The 24286-nt window shown below is 45.9% G+C and overlaps 2 protein-coding genes across 12 annotated transcripts in view; both read right to left on the bottom strand.

Moving 5' to 3' along the window:
* Positions 1-11241, bottom strand: part of RHOT2 (ras homolog family member T2) — a 41371-nt gene extending 30130 nt beyond the window's left edge. The window contains exons 1-3 of one of the 3 annotated variants that reach the window (XM_061599218.1): positions 11091-11241; positions 2550-2608; positions 226-307 (exon numbers count right to left, since the gene is read on the bottom strand). In XM_061599218.1, the coding sequence (XP_061455202.1) occupies positions 226-307; positions 2550-2608; positions 11091-11127 (178 nt within the window). In that variant the 5' untranslated portion in view covers positions 11128-11241. Of the gene's footprint in view, positions 1-225; positions 308-2549; positions 2609-4548; positions 4606-11090 lie in introns of those variants that run through there. The other 2 variants (XM_061599219.1, XM_061599220.1) reach the window with 2 other exon arrangements.
* A 1662-nt stretch (positions 11242-12903) lies between these two features.
* The window catches only part of CFAP70 (cilia and flagella associated protein 70), a 36865-nt gene continuing 25482 nt past the window's right edge, over positions 12904-24286 (bottom strand). For 7 of the 9 annotated variants that reach the window (XM_061599865.1, XM_061599863.1, XM_061599864.1 and 4 more), the window contains 6 exons: positions 22777-22929; positions 21777-21938; positions 19968-20057; positions 17512-17613; positions 17068-17115; positions 12904-15155 (listed from right to left, as the gene is read on the bottom strand). In XM_061599865.1, the coding sequence (XP_061455849.1) occupies positions 15075-15155; positions 17068-17115; positions 17512-17613; positions 19968-20057; positions 21777-21938; positions 22777-22929 (636 nt within the window). In that variant the 3' untranslated portion in view covers positions 12904-15074. The other 2 variants (XM_061599868.1, XM_061599872.1) reach the window with 2 other exon arrangements.

Raw genomic sequence — 24286 nt, 5'->3', positions numbered from 1 at the left:
ACGGCCCCCAGTTGTAAGAGATGAAGGGAAAACTCACTTTCTCCAGACAAAGCACAACTTTATACACCTCTGTTGTGTTCCCCTAACTTGACTTCCTTTCTGCTCCAAATATTGTAACTTTTCCTCATAGGAACATTGCTCAGGATGATCCAGGGCCAGGCACAGGAGACCCGGGTTCAAGTCTGGGCTCAGCAGCCTGAGGCTGGGGGGCGGAGAGCCACCTACCTGAGTAGTCCACGATGTGGGTGGGGACTTTCTCAGGTGTGACATCTGCCGGGATTGTGATCTCTTCTGCACGAGATGGCACCTGTGGGGGGGGGAAGGGAGAAGATGATGCGCACAAGATGGCAGATGTGTGCTGCGGGGGGTGGGGGGGATAGGCATGCCTCAAACAGAGATCCAAGAAGACCCACCATTGGGTCCAGAACACACAGCCCAAACCCCTTGACTGATTCTGCAAAGGGGAACTTGGAATACCAGAAAGCAAACGGAGGACAAGGCAACCAATGACTTCAAGTCAGGACACGAACATAAGAGGAGCACTGGTAGCTGGATCAGGCCAGCGGCCCATCTAGTCCCCACCTCCTGTTCTCACAGTGGCTAACCAGATGCCTCAACGGGAAGCCCGCAAGCAGGACCTGAGCAGCTGTCCCCATTTGAGATTCCCAGCAAATGGCATTCGGAGGCACATTGCCTCCGACAGCGGACGCAGAACATAGCCATTGCAGCCAGTAGCCACTGAAGGCCAAATTCGTGGAGGATAAGGTTATTTACTACCTTGAGGAACGAAGGCAACATGTCTCCGAATACCTGTCGCTCTCACGTCCTGCTTGCGGGTTTCCCAGAGGGATCTGAATGGCCACAAAATGGTGGACGAGATTGGCCTCTGCTACATTCTAAATATTAACAGGTCTGCCTTGCAGCTGTAAGGAGGGTACATCCCACTGTACTCAGAACGGACGAACAGCGCAACTATGTTTCCACTGGCAACAGGGAGGGTGTGTGGATTATGCCCCAAGTATCCAAAGCTTAAAGGCAGAAGCTCCCTTGTGTAGGTGCATTTGAAGGAAGTGGAGGCTCTTAGGAAGGACTCCACAAAATCCAGGCTTGCATTAACACGGCGTTCCTGAGAAATGGCACCGGATTGGTCCTTGGCTAACCTGCAAATCCCTTCTCAAGCCTTTCCGCAGCCCCTTAAGTCTTGGCAGTGACCTGATCCACTGACCTGGCAGCATCTGGGCCTGGAGTAGGAATGAGGTAAAGGTGTTTAGAACTATCCCGGCACCTGATTAGGAGACTTATTGCACTAGTGGTGCAAAGGTCACAGGGGGTCAAAACGGGGACAGGCACTGACACCATCCGCCTGCTGCAGATCAGAGACTCCAATTCTGGGATGAGGGGCAGGCGGGCAGAGGGCAAATGCGGACATTGGAGTTAATCAAGATGACCCTTTCCAGCATCTTGGAAAGGGGGGGTGCTCCTGTGGCCCACTGCTGAGGCACTGGTTGTTGGCTCTTTTCTGGGCCAAATTCAAGGCGCTCACACTAGTGTTTAAAGCCCCAATGACTTAGGTTCCAAATATCTGAGAGATGGCCTCCTTCCCTACAGATCTTCTCAGGTGTTGAGATCAGCAGAGGGGGCCCTTCTGGTAGTTCCACCACCCTCGGAAGCTTGAGGGAGGTGGCCCAGGAGAGGGCATTCTCAGTAGTGGCCCCTAAGTGGTGGATCTTCCTCCCCACTGAGGTGTGCCTGGCAATTTCATTGTACAGTTTCGGGTGAATGCTGAAGATGTACCTCTTTACCCTGGCCTTCGACGCCTGAGACGAGTATTTTCAGGATCCACTCTATTTTGTGATTTTAGGTTGTTTTAAGGGTTTTTTTAATGCTGTATTTTAAAGTTGTTGTAACCCGCCCTGAGACCTTTGGGTGAAGGATGGGTAATAAATGTTAATGTTAATAGTAATAGTAATAATAGTTGTTATTATTATTATTATTATTGCAGGAAAGGTGGCCTTTAGACTGACCCTATGTCCTTAACCAAATCTGTGGACTCCTGGCCTACAAATGGCAAGGCTTAACGGAAGCCCAGGTTGGGGACTTTAAAGCAGAAGACTGTAGGACGGGGGAGGGAGGTTGGGAACCTGTGACCCAGAGATTTTGGGACTCCAAATCCCATAGGCCCTAGCCAGCTTCGCTGATGGACCTCAGGGGTTATGGGAGATGCAGCTCAGCACAGCCACGCGTTTCCCCACCTGCTGCAGGAGGAGGAAGACACCAGAAAGGGAAAAGGTGGAAGGGAGCCCCAAAGGAAAACCTCACACACCGTGAGGACCGAATGAACTGGGTGGCACCTGGCAGACAGGCAGGGAGGAGGTGGTCTGGGAAGTGAGTTGTCTGGGCCTTGAGCAAAGGCGCAGAGCACATCAAGGCAGCCAAAGAGCAGGTAGTTGGGGGGAAGGTATGGATTCACATCCTGATTGGTCAGCCAAATCTCTGGTGGTCCTGGGATTTTGAACACGTTAAGAGGGAAGAGACCGCTTTCTACTCACCTCTTCAGGGAACTCCTCGCCCACCAGGGCCATGATCAAGGAGGTCTTCCCCACCTGGGCTACGAGAGACAGGGGGTGGGGGAGAGAGGAAATAATCGTTACAGGGACTCTCTCAAGTTCGGGAGGTCCAGTGGAGCGGAACAGCAAGGGACCCGGTGGTTTTAGACGCCGCTTTTGGGCATCTCCATTTGCACCAAAAGACAGAGCCAACCATTGCAAGTGGGGACTGGATGTGCCTTTGCTGGCGTGCTGACTGCGGCCAGAGAACATCACTCCCACACACAGATTTCCCTTGGTGGGTCGGGGCCAGCGACTTCTGAATTCCAGAGACACGGCAAGTCGGTGGTTAGGTATGGCAGAGATCCTATGGCGTGGCACCAGGCGTGGGGACTCTGTGACCCTTCAGATGTTGTGGGATACTCCCTCATAGGGATGAGAGCATAATCACGAAGGCCACCCTCCCTTTCATATGCTGCCCTTGATCTGACTGGTGGATGTACAAATGTCATAAACAAAGTTGTATTTTTTTAAAATGGGGCAACCTTGGAGGGAGAGTTGGTTCTCTGTTTCTTACAGGCCAGGGGGTGGGGAACTGGATCTCAGCAGTGAGGCAGATGACCTCCTCCACCTCTTGCAGGCCAGGTTTGACGGGTAGGTGGGGCTGTCAACGTGGCAATCACCTGACACCTCAGGTGACCCGTTTTCGCCCCCCCAGATCTTGCAGAGAGCTTTGCAAAGTGCTCCACGAGATCAAATCATCAGCTGATTGTCGGGTCTTTAAAAAAAAAACCTGCATAGAACCTTGCGGGCGCCGCCAATCAGCTGATTGATGGCACCTGCAAACTCCCTTGCACCGGAAACAAGTCTTTACCTCCCCCCACACCTGATGTCCTAGATGGGGTCACAGGTAAGGTAGCTGGGCCTCACCAGCTAAAGGGGCAGGCCTGGTGGCCGAAGGGTCCCCACCCTTGTTGCAAGCCATCCATGTGCCATCAATTTGTCGTCACTGCTAGTCATCGATAAATGAACCTCATTTGCCCCAGACACTGAGCAGAAATATAAAAAAAATACTAGTCCCTGCCAGCAGTCGAAAAAAGAAACGAGATAAATGGAGATGGAAGTTAAAGGGAAAGGGGGGAAACTCTGTGCTAGCTAAGAGACAAATTAAAAGCCAGAAAGCATTGAAGAACACAACCATCCCCTAGGAATAGGGCATTTAAAAAAAGAAATATTAATAGAGATACGTGGTCTGGGAAAGCTGGTGGGCTAGTCACTTTTGTGGACTCATTTAGAAGCCTGGAGTAGGCTGAAGATTAAAGCCGACAAGAAACCCCAGGAGTCCAGTTAAAAGAGGCAAGTGACGACACCAGTGGGATATAAGCAAAGGCATCTTTCACCAACCCCAAAGTGGAATCGCTTCCCCTAGCAAAGCAATAGTCAGCAAAAAGCCACGTTTTAAAGCTCCCTACTTGAGGTTTCAATCCACAAAGCCCCCAATACGTTGCCTCCTTATGTACACATGCATCTTTCAGAGAAACTTCAATAATTAATAATACACAGCGCCTTGGGCCAAAGTTTGCTCGCAGCAAAGAAGAGGCACTCTGTTGTGTTTATTCGAGAGAGAGAGTTATCAATATTTGAAAATGTTGTCTTCAGTCCGCATGGCAGGAAAATTTGTTCGCTTTAGCTGCACACCATCCCGGAGAAGTGGCAGCAGCTCCTACTGTGCTGTTTTCCGAGACACAGTTCACTTGAGAAGAGCGAAGGCGAGCGAGATCTGGCTCATGTGCCTTGACCGGCGCTCCTCCTCTGCACCTTACGCATTGTTAAGTGACAGCGGGTGGCTTGGTTGTTTTATATTCCTCCCCCTGAAAAATTTGGGACAACAAAGTGATGACACAAGCGTGCACAGTGGCTAAAGTGTTGGACCAGAACCTGGGAGCCCGGGGTTCGAATCCCCACTTAGCCATGAAATTCACAGACTATCAGCTTAACCTACCTCACAGGGTTGTTGTGCAGATAAAATGGGGAGGAGAAGCAGGTACAATGCCTTGAGCTCCTCGGAGGAAAGTGGGGAGAGAAATATAAAAAGAAAATATAAATAAAACCAGCTTTGTTGAAAGAAAAAAGAGGGAGGCTCCACCCTTCACTTGGATTTTTAGTGTTTGAACTATGGGCGGGCAAATCACAGCCCTTGGCCTTGATTTCATGTGGGGGGGCAAGGGGAAAATGGGGGGGGAGAGGGTAACAGAAACACAGGTGGCAGAAAGAGAAAGGGGGGAGATAACCCAACCACCATTGCCTCCATCCTGTCTACTTATGGCTCCCCCTCAACAGATTACTCCCAAGGGAATATGGGTCCTCCACACACAAAAAAAAGGTTGTCCCCCCCTACATTAAATTTAAATCTTAAAAAAGCAAAACAAACCTGAAGCATTAAAAAAGAAAAACAAAGCCTGTGCACCCAGATCTGCTGGGCAGCCAGTGCCTAAAGCAGCTCAGGCCCTAGTTCTACATAGCAAGTTTCTGGCTCTCGTGGTCACAGAGAAACCCCTGAAAAGTAATATGAGCGGTTTCTGATTAGACGAGATAGATGAACTCACAGAGAACAGGTCTGTCAACAGCAGACATAACGGTTAGGAGGGACGCCTCAATGGTCACAGGAAATATACCTCTTAATACTCCAAACAGGGGGTGGCCATTTATGTATCTGAAGTATTTGTATACAGCCCTTCAAACTAATTATCCCAGGGGAGTTTACAGTGTAGTTTAACACAAAACAATTATATATAAGTATGCACGCAGACACAATCGACCACTGAACAGCACAATTTTATGCATGCATACTCCGACATCCCACACAGTTTCATGGGGCTTATTCCTAGCCGTGCGTGCATTCATTTCATTTCATTTTAAGATGCATAAGTTGCCTTTTGGAGTAACTACCCTGACAAGGTAGCTTCCGTGCAATGCTTAAAATGCCAAAGCAAAACAGCACCGTTTACAAAACAATACAAGAGATAAGACCAGAAAACCAGCTTGAAAAAAACAAACAAGTAACGCTATGAGAATACTCAAAACAGCAAATTAAAATTGCAAAGTAAAAGCTTCCAGTGTTTTAAAATATAGCATCATCCTCCCAAGACTGTTTTAAAGGGCAATCCATCAAAAATGCCTGAGAGAGACTTCCGGGAAGGGTGACTTAGCCTGTGCCTGCTTTTGAGACGGGCTCCTGCCTCAAAAGAAGCTTATTCAGATATATCAGTCAGATTTTTTTTTTTTTGACTGATTAAACTTCTCCCGGGTAGGGAGAAACGAAGAGATTAACCTCAAAGCCTATTTTTGTTGGGACGACCAGATCTCATTAATTTATGGGACGAGGTCCAGCCGACGAAGGTGGGACGGATTTTCAACAACAAGCTCTATCTGATAAAGCGAACGTTCATCTTATCTTCTAAGAGAGAACGCACTAACAGGCAAGCACCCTTCTTTCTATATTTTTCTTTTACTTGACTTAAATTGTTGCTGTTTAAAAGAGATTTGCCAGATTGATCGGTTTTTGACATCTCACTGGGGAGCCATAACTTCTCTCTGCTACTCACTAATTAATAGCTTATCTCTGTTTTTGTTGCAAAAAGCTGTCCTGGATTTGCATTCTAAAGATATACACAGAAGAGGGATTTCTATTCCAGATTTTTATTTTGAAGAATATTATATTGTCTGAGACTACTCTCTTTTTGGTCTATTTTATTTTGACGAATCTGTTTCCTGATGACCGCCATTAATTGTTTCGATCCTGGGAACTGCATTTTGTTTACTTAAGCATGGAGAGATAAGGCTGTCTGCTCTGTTTTTACTGTGATGTCACCAAGTTTGGAGTATTAACCCAATTGTTGCTGAAATAAGAAGTGGTTTTCCTATATTTTTCTTTTAAAATGGCAATTAAGAAAGTGGCTGAGAATCTGGAAATAACTATGTTTCAGAAAATAATGGATGAGATTGAGATAACGAAACAAAACCTGCGACAGGGTTGTAAGGAGCTGAAAATTGAATTGAGTAAAATGAAGCAGGAGATTAAAGATATAGGGGTCCCTGTGAGAGAGGTGACCCTGGAAGGGGTCCCTGTGAGAGAGGAGACCCCGGAGATTGGAACAAACGTGGAACAGGAAAAAGATTTGGAGTCTATGGACTTTAGAAACAAAATCTATTGTTTGGAGACACAGGAGATTAAAGACATAGGGGTCCTTGTGAGAGAGGAGACCCTGGAGACTGGAACAGGGGTCCCTGTGAGAGAGGAGACCCTGGAGACTGGAACAGGGGTCCCTGTGAGAGAGGAGATCCCGGAGATTGGAACAAACGTGGAACAGGAACAAGATTTGGAGTCTATGGACTTTAGAAATAAAATCAATTGTTTGGAACTCAATGTTATCTCTGAAGAAATTAATGAAGATTCTAGAGATAAAGTTATCAATGGCATGGATAATCTTCTGGACTGGAATGATGTGATGGAGCCCAATATAGAGAAAATCTATGGAATTAACTGCAGCCATGTGACAATGGAAAAACTTTCAAGAGATGACCCAGTGTATTTTGAAAAAAAGAACAGAGATATGATTTTACAGCAGTATTTCAGCAACCTATTCAGAATGGATGGCAAGAAAATATTTGGGATAGAGGTAATTCCCATTAGACTCTTACTATATGACTATGGCTTTGACAGCAAGATTATTATGGAATACTGATAATGGAAGATTGGATACTGAAATTACTGGACTTAACAAGACTACTGAAGATGGAAGATGGAAAATGGAACTAATAGGGATAATAGAACAATGGCTACTGAAATTACTGAACCTAACAGATTCTGATGTGATGGATTAATTGAAATGTTTATTTTGACTATGGTTATGACAATAAGATTATCATAATTAGTAATGAGATGGATTAATCGATATGCTTATCTGGAAAAAAAAATTGATAGATATATTTCTTAAAGAATTGAAACCTCTCTTTGACTTTTTGTGGAAAGAATAAAGTAATGTTTATGAGATTTGATGATTAAGTAAGATAACTACTGGAGGAAAGTGATTTTATAATATGACTTAAGAGACAGGATTGTTATATATTATAGACTTATAACTGATTTGATCTTTGACAAATGGGAAGTCAATATTTTACTCTTTATTTTTTATTTTTGTTTTTTTTTTCTTTTTTTCTTTTTGTTTAACTATTTTTGATTTTGTTTTTTGTCTTTGAATGTTTTATGATTTCGTCTTGTATGTTTTATGAAAATCTGAATAAAAATTATTGAAAAAAAAAAAAATGCCTGAGAGAATAAAAATGTCTTAACCCAATGCTGAAATGATAATGAAGTGGGCGCCGTCTATTCCATCACGCCCCTTCCTGCGAGCTTTCAGAGACATCTGGTTGGTCTCTGGAGACAGAACGCTGGCCTTGACGGACCTTTGATCTGATCCATCAACACTTCTCTCATGCTCTCATTTTGTAAATACTGTAGGAAAAGTGTTACCATCAAAATAAACCCAATAGTAGCTGAGCAAAAGCATCTCAACGCTGTAGCAAATTCAACCCAAATGCTGAGCTCTCAGTTATTCAGATCAAGCACAGTTTTCATGTAATTGCTTGCTTTGCACTTTTCTGGATTTGCTAGGTTATTTTCAGGAACACCCCCTCCCTGCAGGAGCCCACCCTCACTCCTCTGAGGTCAATCTGAGGGATGCTGCTTCGAACCTCAGGTTTTTTTCTGAAGCTAGACCAGAGTGGGAAACTTTATTTGGTCCGAGGACCGCATTTCCTCCTGGGCAGCATTCAGAGGGCCACATGCCAGTGGTGGGCAGGGCCAGAGGCAAAAGTGGGAGGAGCAACCACTGTAAATTTTTCCTTTGTACAGTAGGCTATCTCTGCACACAAACACTCCTCTCTCCGTCACCCAGACAAGCAAGAGGCATTATCAGAGGGTTCAAGAGCACATTCGAGATAGGCAAAAACACTTGGGATTCAAATAATTGGGTGTTAGAACAAATTAAACCAGAACTATCACTAGATGCCAAAACGATGAAACTGAAGTTATCATACTTTTGACACATAATGAGAAGACGTGATTCGCTAGAAAAAACAATAATGCTGGGGAAAACAGACGGGAGTAGAAAAAGAGGAAGGCCAAAAAAGAGATGGATTGATTCCATAAAGGAAGCCACAGACCTGAACTTACAAGGTCTGAACAGGGTGGTTTATAACAGATGCTATTGGAGGTCGCTGATTCACAGGGTCGACATAAGTCATAACCGACTTGAAGGCACATAACACACAAACACAGACATTTTGTGTGTTTCCTCCACAGAACACAAGGTGGCAGATAGGATTCAAAAGCAGTCTCCTTTCCAGGAACATAGAAACCACTGCTCCATCTTGCTCAGCGTAAGAACATAAGAAGAGCCTGCTGGATCAGGCCAGTGGCCCATCTAGTCCAGCATCCTGTTCTCAGTGGCCAACCAGGTGCCAACCACATCAACCACACTGGTTGACAGGGGCTCTCCAGGGTTTCCCAGTCCTGCCTGGAGATGCCGTGGATGCAGGAACGTTTTGTATGCAAGACAGATGCTCTACCATCGAGACACTGCACTTCCCTAGACAATCTTGGCTTCAGCAAAGGAGCTGTACTATTGGCATCCTGGGGATGACCCATCCCTGTTTTCTTTCTTTCTTTCACCTTTCCCTTCCATGAGAAGCTGTCTAGCCTCCCTTCCAACCACCACCGAAGAGGCAGCAGGCCAGAAGAAAGTCCCTCTAGTCATAGGATATTCACCCTTCAGCAAGATGGGCCTAATTTTAGATGTAGTTCTGTTCTGTGGCAGAAAAATCCTCCATAAGCTTGCCTGTGTGCTGGAAGCAGATCAGGTTTGTTTCTATGTGAAGGTTCTGCACACAGAGATTATAGAAATCTCCAAAATAATTTTTTTTTACAAGCTAGGAAAACCTGACCTGACCAGATGGCATATGAAGGACCTCTGATTTCTATGACACAACCCTACAGGACCCTGAAGGAAAAAGAGCCAATCTACTCACACAGGAAAAGTCAGATGGTGCCTGCTGAATCACAGCACTTCAACCACAGGTGGGCAATCAATATTGACAAAACTTAGCATTTGCACAATGCATGCCAAGTATTCAAAGCGTTATACTTTTTCTCAGAAATCTTACAACAGCCCTGTAAGGTAGGATCAGTATTACCATTAAAATATAATTTTAATATTTCTTGTAAACTGCTTGGAGGTTTTATGACAATCAAGTGGTATATAAATCTTGTTAAATAAAATCCTCATGTTGTAATGGCTTGCCCAAGGACACCTAGTCAGTTGATGGCTGGGATTTCTGAAACAGTTGACAAGTTACAGGCTGTTTTCTTCCCTTCTTCATCCCACCATTCAACTATAACACCATTCTGGTTCTCCCACATTCCTCTGTCCCCCCCCATGCCCCATTTTTCTTTTCTTTCACACTTTCAGTAAATAACAGGACCTCTTCTCTCTTCACCACCTCTATTTTTCTGCTTTTCTCAGTCTCTGGTAAAAGATGTTGCTGGACTTGTTGATTTCTGAACTTTGCTGTCTTTTAAAGTATTTATTTTACTAAAAACATTTGCATCCTGTGTATGTATCCAAAAATACAATACTAAGCAGCAACTTTTACCCTGTTTTCCATGTATTTCCTGTAAATTTGACTGCAAATGAATTTTGGCAAAAGATTAAATATTAACCAAGAGCCCTAGCAGCACCTTAACAACTAAGAAACCTATAAGGGACATGAGTTCTCAACTACAGACCATTACATCGGATGCACTAAATACTATGCAACTGATACCTTTCAGCAACAATTTTGCAAGCAAAGTAGCATACTTATATTGTAATAGTAGTAACAATGATCCTCCCTAGCTCAGGTGGGGGGGAACCTTTGCCCCTACAGATGTTGCTTAACTACACCTCCCATCAGCCTCAGCAAGCATAGCCAATGGCTAGGGACAATGAGAAGTTGTAGTTTAGCAACACTTGGAGGACCAAGAATTCCCCACACTTGCCCTTGGTGAATCCTTAAGATTATTCCAAAATGTCAAGTTTGTCTCAGCAAAAGCATCGGAGCGTCTTTGGGGCACTTAGGCATATGCTTTCCCCACCTATCTGCTAACTGCGATTCCGTCTAAAACGGTCAGCCGCACCCTAAACAGCTTCTGCTTTCCAGAATACTGAAAAAAACCAAACCCACCCCATCCATGCGCCCTGATTCAGGGACTACCCCCCCCCTGTCGACCTCTGACCTCCTTTCCCACCCCGCCCTCTCACGATCCCAGATCACTCCCTTAACTCCACCACTCTTGACCTCTGACCCCCTTCCCAACTCCACCCCCTCACCACCGCAGAGCACTCCCTTAATTCAACCCCCCACTCCTCTTGACTTCTGACTCCACCCCTAAATCCAGGGGCTCTTCCACTGCATCACCCCATCTGCCCTCCCCTCCGCTCTTACCCTCCCCCAGCAGGAGGATGCGCACATCCCGCCTCATCGCCGCCGCTTCAGGAGCCACCACGACGCTCCCCGCCTCCAGACAGCCTCCCACCCACAGCACAGCGGCTGCCCAGCCCGCTGCCTCCGCTCCCACTTCCGGTTCCGGCTTCCTGCGATGCGCCATAGAGCTCTCGGAGCAGAGCGGCTGCTGTGCCGGCTGGCGGGTAAAGCGAGCAGGGAGAGGGAAGGCAGTGGGCGTCCGAAAGAGCAGCGCCATCTAGAGGCTGCGGAGCCGCACAACTCCTCTTTGCTTCCATCCCATCTTCCCGCGCCGCAGTTGCCCGCTGTCCAGGGAATCAGCGTTGCAGGTGTTTTGAGTCGTAGCTATAACATTATATATTATTGTATCCTATCATACGAAGTACAAGCTGATGCACTGTGAAATTCTAGTTAGCTTTTTTTTTTTTTTTTAGAAAAAGGAAACCCTTATGGCGAGTTTGCCGATTTGCCCTGCTTCTGAAGCCTGTGCAGGAGAGGCTATGGCGGAGTAACTGCAGGGAGCAGGGGTGGGAGAAGAGGATCCAAGACTGATCCTCATAAAAAGCCACATACCAAACTGGAAGCTTCGGAAAGCCTTGCGCAGCTGTGCCTCTACCATGCAGTTAAAAGTAAAACTTTTCAACGGTGGTGGTGGTCCCTGGAAACAGCACACGTGGTGGTGTCTTGACACCCCCCCATTTGCTCAAGACTTGTGGGCGAGACTGTTCTACGCCTCTCCTTGTCTGAAGTGACAACGACACAGAACAGGGCCTTTTCAGTTGTGTCACCAGCTTTATGGAACTAGTTGATCACAGACAATTGTATAGGCTTCATCACTTCAAGCTGCCAGTTCATAATATTTTGTTTTGGATGGCCTTTCAAATGCTGGCAGATTTTGGACTTCAATGTTATGTAGCAGTTGTTTTGCATATTAGTTATGTGCCTTCAAATCAATTACAACTTATGGCAACCCTATGAATCAGTGACCTCCAATAGCATCTGTCATGAACCACATTGTTCAGATCTTGTAAGCTCAGGTCTGTGGCTTCCTTTATGGAATCAATCCATCTCATTTGGTCTTCCTCTTTTTCTACTTTTTCCCATCATTGTCTTTTCTAGTAAATCATGTTTTCTCATTATGTGTCCAAAGTATGACATCCTCAATTTCATCATTTTAGTTTCTAGTGACAGTTCTGGTTTAATTTGTTCTAACACCCAATTATTTGTCTTTTTCACAGTCTGCGGTATCCCCAAAGCTCTCCAACACCACATTTCCAATGAGTTGATTTTTCTCTTACCTGTTTTTTTCACTGTCCAACTTTCACATCCATACATAGAGATCGGGAATACCATGGTCTGAATGATCCTGACTTTAGTGTTCAATGATACATCTTTGCATTTGAGGACCTTTTCTAGTTCTCTCATAGCTGCCCTCCCCAGTCGTAGCCTTCTTCTGATTTCTTGACTATTGTCTCTATTTTGGTTAATGACTGTGTCAAGGTATTGATAATGGATATTATTTACTTGTTACATTTTCATCTTGCCCTTGGTCCAAGGGGCGAAAGGAGGGAACTCTGATCTATTTATGCACGTGTGAGGGGGTGACTGACACAAACCACATATCAGTTGATTTATACATGAGACTCCTTACTCTAAGGCCAATCCTTTAACCACTATATCATATATTAGCTATGTAGGTTTTCAACAAATGCATGTTTCTACTAGTATTTTTTAAAACAGACAAGTGACTCACACATTTTGTAAATTAGTAATATATATATATTTAAAAGTCAGAAATAAGCTAGCTCCAGGGAGTGTTTTCAAATCACATGCCAGATTTGTTTGTTTACTATAGGATGCTCTTCCTGCCTCGCTTTGGGAAAATTCCAAAGTCAGGTGAAAAAAGGTCCAGCTCTTCTGGTTCATACATCTGCAACAGAATTGCAATCCTATTCCATTTGTAAACTATTTACTAAAGACCGACAAGGACGTGCAGGTTGTAAAGAACCCTGCTTGAACTTCAGAACTTGAGCACAGAGACTTCGGCAGGGCTGGCAGTTCTGTTAAAACTAAAGGGCATAGTCTGTTGAACAGGAGTTCTCCAGGAGCCTCAGAAATGAATGGAAGCTGCATCACAGCCCAAAAAGACTCATGCAGGAGACAACTTCTCTGTCAACTGTGCCATTCCGCCAGTCAGCGCATGTCACCTAAAGATTCTTAAACCCAATTTTGTAACAAATCTTCTACAGAAACTCAGGGTTGCTTCATGTGCCTTTTTTGGATCCAAGCATTACAACTTGGGTGCCAAAGCAAACAACCTTGCCCCACAAGTGTCTGTTCTGATAAATGCACCAGAAGCTGATATGCGTGGTGCCATCACAAGGCATATCGCCAGGGTGGGGGACCTGTGGCACTCCAGGCGCTGTTGGGCTGTAATTCCCACCATTCCTGAGCACTGGCCGTTCTGGCTGGGGCCCATGGGAGCTGGTGCCCAACAACAATGGCGGCGGGGGGGAATGGTTCCCCGCCCCTATCGTATCTAGAAGCAAAAGCAGATGCTTGTGTGACCATTGTTGAATTTGGTTTTACTTGCTTTTCCTGACAAGTGTGAAAACAAAGGATGCATTTTTTAAAACAAACATTTCTCTCTGCAAAGTGTACCCTTCTTGCATTGCCCCTAGGGCAACTTAAAAAATAAAACAAAATGGAACAACGAAAACATCAGTCATAGACATTAATCGCAAAATACATGTCATAGTAACAGTAACATTTGCAACCCAGTCCTGTGTATGCTTTCTTGGAAATATGTCCCACTGAGTTCAGTGGGGCATACTCACGGGTAAATATGCAGAGGACTATAGCCTGACAAGGTCATCCAAGAGCCATTTTTATTGCCTGCTCCCAAGCTCACGCTTTTGGTTTCAGCCTGTGTTTGTGCGCGAGTATGTAAAATAATTTCTTTCTACAACGTATGCCCTTACTTTTCACCCAAAGCACTTTACAAAATAAAAGTAAATCATTAAAATGTCAACATTAAAATGTTTTTTTTTTAGATCAACCCTAAAATACAAGGACAGCATTGTTGTCAAAAAGGGATCACCTTTGCCGCTTGTCCCTAGACCATCTTGTGAACCGCAAGTCTCCAGGGATTTAGCCCTCAGCTCACAGAATCCTTCAATGAGCGATCTGTGTGGATGAGCTAATCCAGTCCAAGGCCACCTGTGCACTTGTACCATTATTTCGGGAGCCATGGATGCAAGTATTACATCAGACCGAGTCTTTTCTCAATGATTTGGTTTCAGCTGTGAGCGGAAGTATCTCCAAGAGGGTGTGCAGTCTTAACAATGTAGGCCCTCCAGAATTGTCTTCCCCTACCTCCCCTGCTGCTCCAACTATGTGGGTTGAGTAAACACCAGTTATATTGATATCTGGAGGCTGCTAATGTCAGGGACTGGACATGCGTCTTCAGCACTTCTGTTCTTACTGGACCATACAGCCAACAATGATGGCGTGGATTGTGCACGGCACACAGCAAGATCCTCACCACGAACGTGTGGTTGTCCCAAGGAATAAGGGACCCATGTTTCCCCAAGGACGCCCCTCTTTGCTCCCAGCCGCTTAGAAAGCTGCCATTTGCAAGTTGCATAGTCCTTATACCAGGGGTGGGAAACCTGTGCCCTCCGGATGTTGCCAGACTCCGACTCCCAGCAATCCCTAACCATTAGTCATGCTAGATGGGGCTGATGGGAGGTGGAGTCCTGACAACATCTGGGAGGGCCAGAGGGTTTTCCATCCCTGCCTTACACAATAAACTTGGGATATAACCAAGCATTTCCAGCATTTCAGGGCACTGTGAACTGGGCTGCCTGGGGACAAATGTCTGGCACTTCTTCCTACTACATTGACGCCAAACTCTTTGTTTATCCCCTGCTCAAAACAGTAGAAGCGTCCATCGGCTGGAAGAGTTCAGAAAGACGGGTCACCAAAGCCAACAGCTAACTGCACCTCTTTGATCTCCTGGAGCAGATCCTTGTCGGCCAGCTCCAGCTGCAAGGAAGGAGAAGGCGATGAGACAGAGGCAACCTCGAGTGCCTGTTGAAAGATCTGCCAAGTCTGCTTTGGTTCAAGGAGGGAAGACTAAGCCAGCTAATCCTACTTGTGAGGCCGCATAAGCCAAGCAGAAATAGTTTCACTGTCAATCTGCCAACAACTGGCATCAGATGTGACCTATCAAGCCAGGATGATGGCAGCAAGCAACAGTGGCAGCTGATGCAGAAATGCCACATTTAATTCAATGTCATATTTAATATACATATCTGACTTTTCATCAGGTTTTTTTTAACATCTGTATCTGGACACGGAACAGCCGTTTTTATTTCGGCTTTGCGATACAGAGCTCAGAACAAGCATTTCGGTAGCAGGAGACACAAAGGGTTGTATCCAGTGTTAGTCTGAGTAAACCCATCGAAATTAATGGAATGACAAACTTTGGTTCATTATTTTCAGTGGATCTACTCTGTGTAAAACGTAGTTGGATACAGGCCTAAGAATTATTTCAATTCATGAGGTATTTTATGCTGCAATCCTAGACACGCTTACCTGGGAGTTAATGTGCTTCCAAATGACTTTGTTGTGGAGTTGGGGCTCATTCTAGGGATATGTTAGAATCCCACTCAATTCAGATTTGGTACAGAATTTTCCATTAATTTGCTTATTCTCTATCATTACAGATCTGATTTTTATGCAGCAATTTTCCGCGGCTATTTTTGAAAATGGATTTTTTAAGAAAAATGTAAAAAATTGATATTAAGAATAATGTTATTGATACTTCCTTTCAAAATATCAAAATTAAGACCAATATTTTTTGCGAGGGGAAAAAACACTGGTACATGCAATGGCTGGCAAAGCACAAACTTGAATAGATAGCGGCCTGTTAAGTAGATGGAATGCTTTTGAACCAACAACAGCCAAAGGATCCCATCCCTATCTCATGCCCACAAGTTTTTTGCAGCAGCATTGTCATCATCAAAATGCCAGCCCATACACTTTTTTAAAATCTGGATTTCCCTTTACCGGGAAAATCCAGTGTAAAAATAATGCATTATACAGCTGCAGTCACTGGTGATTTGGAAGCACCATAGCAGATTTTTTTTTCGGGGGGGGTGGCCATTTCTCAAGTGTGCAGTCTCTACAGCCACACCCCTACTTCTGTTTGCTCCTCATCCAAGCACAACCTAGCCATGCCCAGTTTGAAAGAGATATCCCCTCAAGATTACCTGGGAGACTACACTGCAGGATGTATGTTGGGCTGCTTCTTTTTAATACAGAGGACTTGCACAAGACTTCTTTATCACTGTTGTGCGAGACCGCAGAGATTTTAAAAAAAGAAAGAACTGGCTATCCCCATCCCTCAGAAGCACAAGCCTCAACTTTGCCCGCTGTACAACATAATAACTCGGTGGATAAAGCTGGCAATGCATGCACAGGTACAACAATACCTACAGGTGTGCCCAGAATAATAAAAAATAGGTTATGGATGATGGGGAGGCATGTTTGAGAAGAAGGAACAAAAAACCTACACATGGTGATCTGTCAGGCCCCCTCTCCAGTTTTCTGGTGCCAGTTAATACTTTTTTTTCTCTGACAGACTTCTGGCCTGGCAAGTATTGAATTTATTATGCCAGGCTTTCCAATTATTGTCAATTTTACTTGCTCTACTCTCGTTTGTGTGTTCTTAATGCAGTTTTAATTGTGGTTCTTGTTGTTCTTTGTCTCCGTGGGTATCTTGCAAGAAATGGAACGGATATACTTTTTTTAAAAATGAAAGAATGGTGAATAAATTAATCCTGGCTTAAAGAATGTGTGACTTGCTCATCACACCTGGTGGCTGCTTCTGAACCAAAGCGTCACTCATCACCACAAATCAAGCACACCAGAAAGAGAGGAAAAGGTGACACACCTTGACAGCATATTTGTAGGACTGCTCTGCCTCCAGCTGCCTTCCACCCTGGGGGAACACAAAGAAAAAGCAACCCACAGTAAGCTGAATTTTGGCAAGACAAGACTGCAGTCATGAGAAATTGGAAGGACGTAATTACATTTTTTAAAAACGAAATGGATGGCAGAGGAACACGTTCCCTCAGGGAAGCACCTGTTAATTGTTGACCTGAGTAAGAAAAGGATCAAGGCAAACAAAAGGGGAATTCTGCTGGGTTTTTGACATTAAAAAAATGCTTCCATATTTCTGTTTTGAGAGACAGCATCCTTGAACCCGTCCGTTTCCCAGTCAAATCTTTGAGGACCGGTTTCTACCGAGGGTGTCCTTGAACCCATCCACTTAACATACAGAGGAAAACAAGAGATCATGTTTGCTGCTGGATAGAAAGGCCCTTTGGGAGCTCACCTGCATACAGACCAGAGCCAGATACGCCCACACTTCAGCGTTGTTGTTGTTGAGGGCGTTGGCCTCGGAGAGGGCATCTTCTGCCTCAGCCATCTCTTTGAGCTTTACAGAGGGGGAAGAATGTTAATAAAAACATCTGGCACAGGAAACGGATGTATACAAAACGACAGTAGTGTTTTCTACACCACAAATAGTGAATCATGCTCCTGGGGCTACCCTTGAGCCTGGTCTGGAGGCTCTAGCTGGTGCAAAGGGCCATGGCGAGATTGTTGATGGGGACAGACTACTGTTTCCAATGCTCAAAACCTTGCACTGGCTGCCCATATGCTACCAGGCCAGGTTCAAGGTTCTCGTATTACTTTACAAGGCCCTGAACAACTTGGGTCCAGGATACCCCAAGGACTGCCTGATCCCTTACTTCACTGAGGTCTTTGGGAGAGACACTGAGTGGTCCCCCATGACTCATTTGCACGGTTCATATCCACCAGGAGCTGTGTGTTAAGTACTGTGGGCCAAATTTTATGGAACTCCTGCCCAGTTGAGGTCAGACAACCCGCCCCCGCTGAACTTCTTAAGACTTTTATTCCAGCAGGCATTCTAACTGAAGTCTGATTTTATAGTTGTGACTGAGTTTTTAAATTGTTATTGCACTGAGTTACTCGTACGCAGCTTAGAGACAACTGTAATTAAGTAGTATATGAAGTGTCAAAAAATAAGCAAACGGGCAGGGCCAGCACTGTGATGAGGCAAGCGGAGACAACTGTCTCAGACAGTGGACACGGGAGCGTTGGATCGGCGCCCCCTGGCCCCTCACTTGTTCGCCTTATTAATTCTGCTTCTACTGCCACTACCAGCCACCCATCCTCCAGGTGAAGCTCTCTGCTGCTCCCTCCACCTTCTCCCTGCTTTGCTCTAGCTAGCCCCTTAAGGGCCAAGGGCTGGGAGAGTGTCTGCACACCCATGGCAATGTAAAGTTTTTCTTAAACAGCATCTCTAGCCACTGTGGCAGTGCAGGCTTTCTCCCAGGCTTCTTGCCCAGAATTCCTTGCTCTGAGGCAAAGGAGGCGAAGAAACTGCCAGCGCTGCTGCTGCGACTGCAGCGGCAAAACAGGGGAGAAAAGGAAGCAGGGGAGCAGAGGAGGGTAGAGGCAACAGTGGCAGAGGGGGGAGGAGGAGGAGGAGCGCCACCTGCTGCCCAACTCAGGCAGTGCAGTCTTGCGCCAGCGGTGGGTCAGGAATAGGGTTGCCAGGTTCAATCCCTGAGACTGACCCTGTATCTTTAGGAGAAAAGAAAGTCAGCCAAGTGCAAATGTTGTTGCAACAATGCAATGGGAAAAACCACAAAGTGGAATTCTCCCTTCCCCCTGCACAACTTTTAAAGATACAGAAGACCTCATGGAGGCTGGGCCTGGCAGCCAAGAGGTCTTCTGTATGTTTAAAAGTTGTGCAAGGGGGAAGGGGGAATTCCACCTTGTGGTTTTTCCCATTACAGGGTTGCACGAACGCCTGCACTTGGCTGACTTCCTCTTCTCCTAAAGACACAGGGTCAGTCTCAGGGACTGAACCTGGCAACCCTAGTCAGGAATGATGCAAGTTGGCGACTGCTGACTGGCAGTGCCTTTTCAGAGAGAAGTATTTACCAGCCCTATTGCTGGGGATTTAATCTGGGAGCTTCTGTATGCAAACATGTGCTCTGCCACTGCAGTGTGCCAAGAGCATTGCCTCTCTTTGACGGTTTCCAACAGGAGGTGAGAGGACACAAGATCATAGGAAGCTATGGTGTAATGGTTAGGGTGTTGGACTATGATCCGGGCAACCAGGGTTGAATCTCCACTGAGCCGTGAAGCTCAAAGGGTGACCTTGGGCCAATCACTGCCTATCAGCCTAACCTACCTCACAGGGATGTTGTGAGGATCAATTGGGGAAGGAGGAACTATGTATGCCACATTGAGTTCCTTGTAGGAAAGGTGGGATATAAATGGGAGAAATAAATAACAGATCAGGCCATTGGTCCATCTAGTGCAATGCTGGCAACAGCATTTGACACAGAGACATTTTTAACGAAGAGGTGGCCAACCTGCAGCCCAGAACAGGCCCTTTGCAGGTTATCTTCCTCTCCGTGACAGCCCTGTGCTGTGATGGGGAGGAATATCGCTGCCTCTTGTGATGGGGAAGAGAGGAAATGCCATCCTGTGTTCCGTGTATGTGGTGAGTGTTTGGCCTACAAGTGTGGGAAGCGTCTGCATGCACATCCATGTAACTGTGCACCAGCCACTTTGGCCACACCCTCTGCTGGCCGACATGTGGCCCTCGGAGGGGTGTCTGACTGTCAACGGGGTCCTCAGGCTGAAATGTTTAGCTGCTGTAGTCTTAGGCCTTCCCAGCAGGGCTGGAGATTGAACCTGCTCTGCCTCTGAGATACTGCATTTTTTCTCCCAAGAGGATTAGTCTCTTACCCTGTAGCAGGCAATTCCTACGCCCAGCCACGTGAGACAGGAAGGCGATTTCTTACTGGCCAGCAGGTAGATGTGCTTGGCCTTGTCATACTGCCAGAGGAGAAGAGATTGGCAAATTACTCTCCATGTGGTGGCTATTGACACTACACTCTGGATTTTTGGTTCTTGACCCCTTCCCAAGAGAACTATCCATAAATGATTCCACTTATTACATGATTTGTTATATTTGCTACATCAGAGGTGGGGGACCCTTGGCCCTCCAGATGTTGCTGAACTACATCCCCCATCAGCCCTGGCGATTGGCCAAGCTTGCCGAGGCTGATGGGAATTGTAGTTCAGCAACATCTGGATGGGCCAAAGGTTCCCCACCCGTTGTAGATGCTCAGTAACCATCGTTCCCTGGGCAAAGTACAAATAAATCTTAAAACAAGATAAACGTCAGCAAATACAATGTGAAAACAGCACTGACGCTTCTAAAAAAAAAAAAAACCCCTTGCCAGGTAGTGAAATCATACAAACTTAAAAATTCCAGAGTGTAAAGCAGAAATGGAGATTAAAAACAGCCAGAGCTTGGAAAAGTTACTTTTTTGAACTACAACTCCCAACATCCCCAGCCAGCGACATGCTGGCTGGGGCTGATGGGAGCTGTAGTTCAAAAAAGTAACTTTTCCAAGCTCTGAAAACAGCAGCTTTTTTAAAAAAAACTGGGAGAATATAAAATGTGTTGCCTGATGCTAGAGAAGGCATTAAGGCCAAGCAGACGTCTCCGGGAGGGTGTTCCTCAGAGGAGGGGACGCTGCTGAGAAAGCCCTTGCAGCCACCCCTGGCCTTTCAGCTGGCAGCGGGACTCAGAGAGGGGCCTCCTTTGAGGGTCTCGAGGCGAGGGCAGCTATTTACAGGAAGAGGCAATCCTTCTGTTACTGCGGCCCCGAGCCATGAAAGGCTTTAAACGTCTGAAATGGGACACCCTAAGCCAGCCTTGGCCAATCTGGTGGTTGTTGGGACAGCAACTCCCACCAGCCCCAGCCAGCACGTGCTGGGTGGGGCCGGTGGGAGTTGTAGTGCAACAACATCTCAGTCAGCACATGCATCTACATCACCTGAGACTGGAGAGACCCATCAGCCTGGGGAATCGAAAACAGAAAAGTGGGCTTGGGGGCTGCGGAAGAGGGAATGCAAGTTGGTTTTTAACTCCATTTTGGGGGCAACAGGCTTTATCAGTACTGTCTATTTATACTGCATCACCGATTCAATTCTGTGCTTTCCAGCATAAACAAAAATAAATTAAAAATAGCAGCGGCACGTTTGGAGTGCCTTGTCGGGTCAAACCAACTCATGTCATGTTATGTTTTATTTCTAGGCCGCCTTTTGGCCAAAAAGGCCCCCAAGGCGGCTTACACACAAATACAAAGTACAAATAAAAAGAATACAATTTACAAAAAAATCAGACTAACAAAATTATAGCATTTCTAAAAAGCATCAACAGCTATCCAAAAGCATTCATCTTCCTGATAAAGGACAGTCCCCAGAAATATGTCACTGAGAGCAGGGGTGAGGGGGCAAAGCAGGTGGAAAAGCGTGCCCCTTGATGGTCCCAGCACAGTCTCACCCCTACAGCAGTACATCCAGTACCCTTCCTGCTTCTAACACCGAACAACCGCAAGCAGGGCTCGAAGGCAACAGCCCCCTCCCGTTTTGGCCCAGATATACTGCCTCTGAACAGTGGAGGCTCCATGTAGGTTCCATGTCAAGACTGCCAACCCACCCAGCACTTTCGTTTTTCACACCCTGTTTGCTGCCTCTCCTCACCTCTTTCCTTTCCAGGTAGATGGTCCCCAACCGCAGATAGACAAAATGCATATCCTTGGCATTGGTCACAAAGCTGACAGTGCGCTCATAGCAGGCCTTTGCCTCGGTGAAGTCCCCGGTCAGGTAGCAGAGATGCCCTTTCTGGGCCCAAACCTCTGGATTCTGCACAAACAAAGAAAAAGGTGCTGGCAGGAGATGTGGGTGGGCTGGGATGACTGGTGCAAAAGAATGAGCCTGAGTGTCGCAATGAATTAAAAAAAAATCTTCAAAAACAAAGGACACGGCGGTGATGGAGAGGTTTTGAACTTTTCAATGCTTTCTCTAGGAAATGTTTGCAGAAGAAGGCTCTGTCGAGCAGAGAGGCAGCAAACGGTGGCAGCCAGCTCTACCATAGAGGCAGCAACAGAGAGTTGCAGCATGCTTGTGCAGCACCACACTGCTGCCCGCCTCTGGTGTGGCACCTGCTGCCTTAGCTCAGTGGATGAGGGGCAACTGCTTCAAGGCCTTGCAAAATGAGCACATGTTGTACTGCAGAGGGGCAGCTGTGTTAGTTTTTTTTACCATGCAACAGCCTAAGAGTCCTGTAGTACCTTAAAGATTACAGCATAGCCTCTGGTGGACTAGAGACAACTTTATCAGATACAGGTAGTGTTATCCTCAGATAGTGTGTGGGGGTGTATCCCTATCTCACACATGTGCATACGCAGAAAAAAACTGGAAACAGTAGAATCCATAAAGGATTCCATCAAGGAAGCCACAGACCTGAACTTACAAGATCTGAACAGGGTGCTTTACAACAGATGCTATTGGAGATCGCTGATTCATAGGGTTGCCATAAGTCAAAATCGACTTGAAGGCACACAACACGCACAGAATCAAAGCAGAAACAGAATGCAAAAAGGGATGCTCTTTCCTCCTTTGGCCTTGGCTCTTTAGGAGGTGCTTTCATGGTTGCTGCTGGGGCGAGTAGGACCAAATGGGGCTAAAAAGAGATACTTGCCAGGAAATCAATCTGGACGGCCTTTTCGAGGCATTCTTCTGTCTTGCTATATTCCTTCTTGAGCATGTACGTCTGGGCCAGCACCAGGTAGTAGTCGCAGCTGGGGCCTCCTTGAGGGCAGAGCAACTCATGCGCCAGAGCCCTGTGAACAAACTGAGAGGGCAAAGCCAGCCCCGGGGGTTGCAGCGCAGCTGAAAGGGCTTCCCAGCATGCTCAAGCAGGCTGCCTCTACTCTTCGTGCATGATGATCTTTGGGTGCCTCTCGCTCCCCTGTCTATCAGTTCCGCACAGTCCTGCTCCACAGCCTGGCCTCAGGCTTCCAAAGGCAGCTTGCCTGGATGTGGAAGCAATGGCGCTTCTCGAACCCTGTGGATTAGTTCCCTGGCCACCACTAGCTAGTCCCTGCATGCCACCACCACCAAGTCCTAGTGGGGGAGGGGGGCACTGATCTTGCCACTGCCTGCAGCATGATATGAACAACATGATCCACACCCTACTAAGCTGCTTCTGCAGCAGCTGCCAAGAGAAAGCCACAGCCATGGACAGATGTCCTGTGGTTCCTCAGAGAACAGCTGAGATGCAAAAGTCATCGTCCCCTCAAGCAACCCAGCAAAGGCCTTTTTAACGGTCCAAGACTGTTCTCTCCCAGGGCCATCACACAATTAAAGAAAATTCAAGTATAATAATTACCGGCTCTTTTAACTGATTAATTGAAAAATGATTTCTTATGGAAAACAAGGCTTTGTATGATGTAACTCACAGGATTTTATTTATTTATTACATTTATATCCTGCCCTTCCTCCTAAAGGAGTCCAGGATGGCAAACAAAAAATAAAAACTTATTTAAAACATTTTTAAACTGTTAAAAACCATCTAAAAGCCATAAAACCTCTGAAGCAGATTTAAGGACAGATAAATCATGTGTCTGGATAATAACAATATTAACCCCGATCAGAGGCTTACAATCTTACAAAAAGGGAAGGAAAAGGGATGCGAAGGGGAAAAAGGAAAAGGGTGACGAATGGCAATGGAAGAAACTGAAATATCTCGTTAAAAAGGCTTGCAAAAACCGATCAGTCTTGAGGCACACCTTGAAGTGTGAGGGGGACTGAAATGTAGGAAAATGAGGAGACAATGAGCTTCAGAGATACAAGGTGCTGTCAAAGAAAATGGATGGAGGCGTAAGACAACAGATTTGATCTTTGCTCCTACTAAGAGGTTGGTTCCACAGGACTACAAAAGCCTAGAAAGAGCATGAAGAGAAATGATGAAAAATGGACGCAATCAAGGGCAAGCATTTAACAGTTATGAGGTCAGTTCTACGATCAGGTCTGCATGCAAGAGAAAGTGACCGTTTAGTAAACAAAAGCCACAATTCCTTGCTGGGAGGAAAGCTGTCTTGAATATTTCCTTTTTTCATTCCCTCTTAAAGTAAACATACCACAACCAAAACATCATTAAAAAAAGCAACAAAGAAATAAAACCATGTGCGCCCTTAATTGGCAGTCCT

This window comes from Rhineura floridana, chromosome 17 (genome assembly GCF_030035675.1).
Source record: "Rhineura floridana isolate rRhiFlo1 chromosome 17, rRhiFlo1.hap2, whole genome shotgun sequence".
In the NCBI taxonomy this organism is placed as follows: domain Eukaryota; kingdom Metazoa; phylum Chordata; class Lepidosauria; order Squamata; family Rhineuridae; genus Rhineura; species Rhineura floridana.
This window is presented reverse-complemented; position numbering and strand designations above follow the sequence as displayed.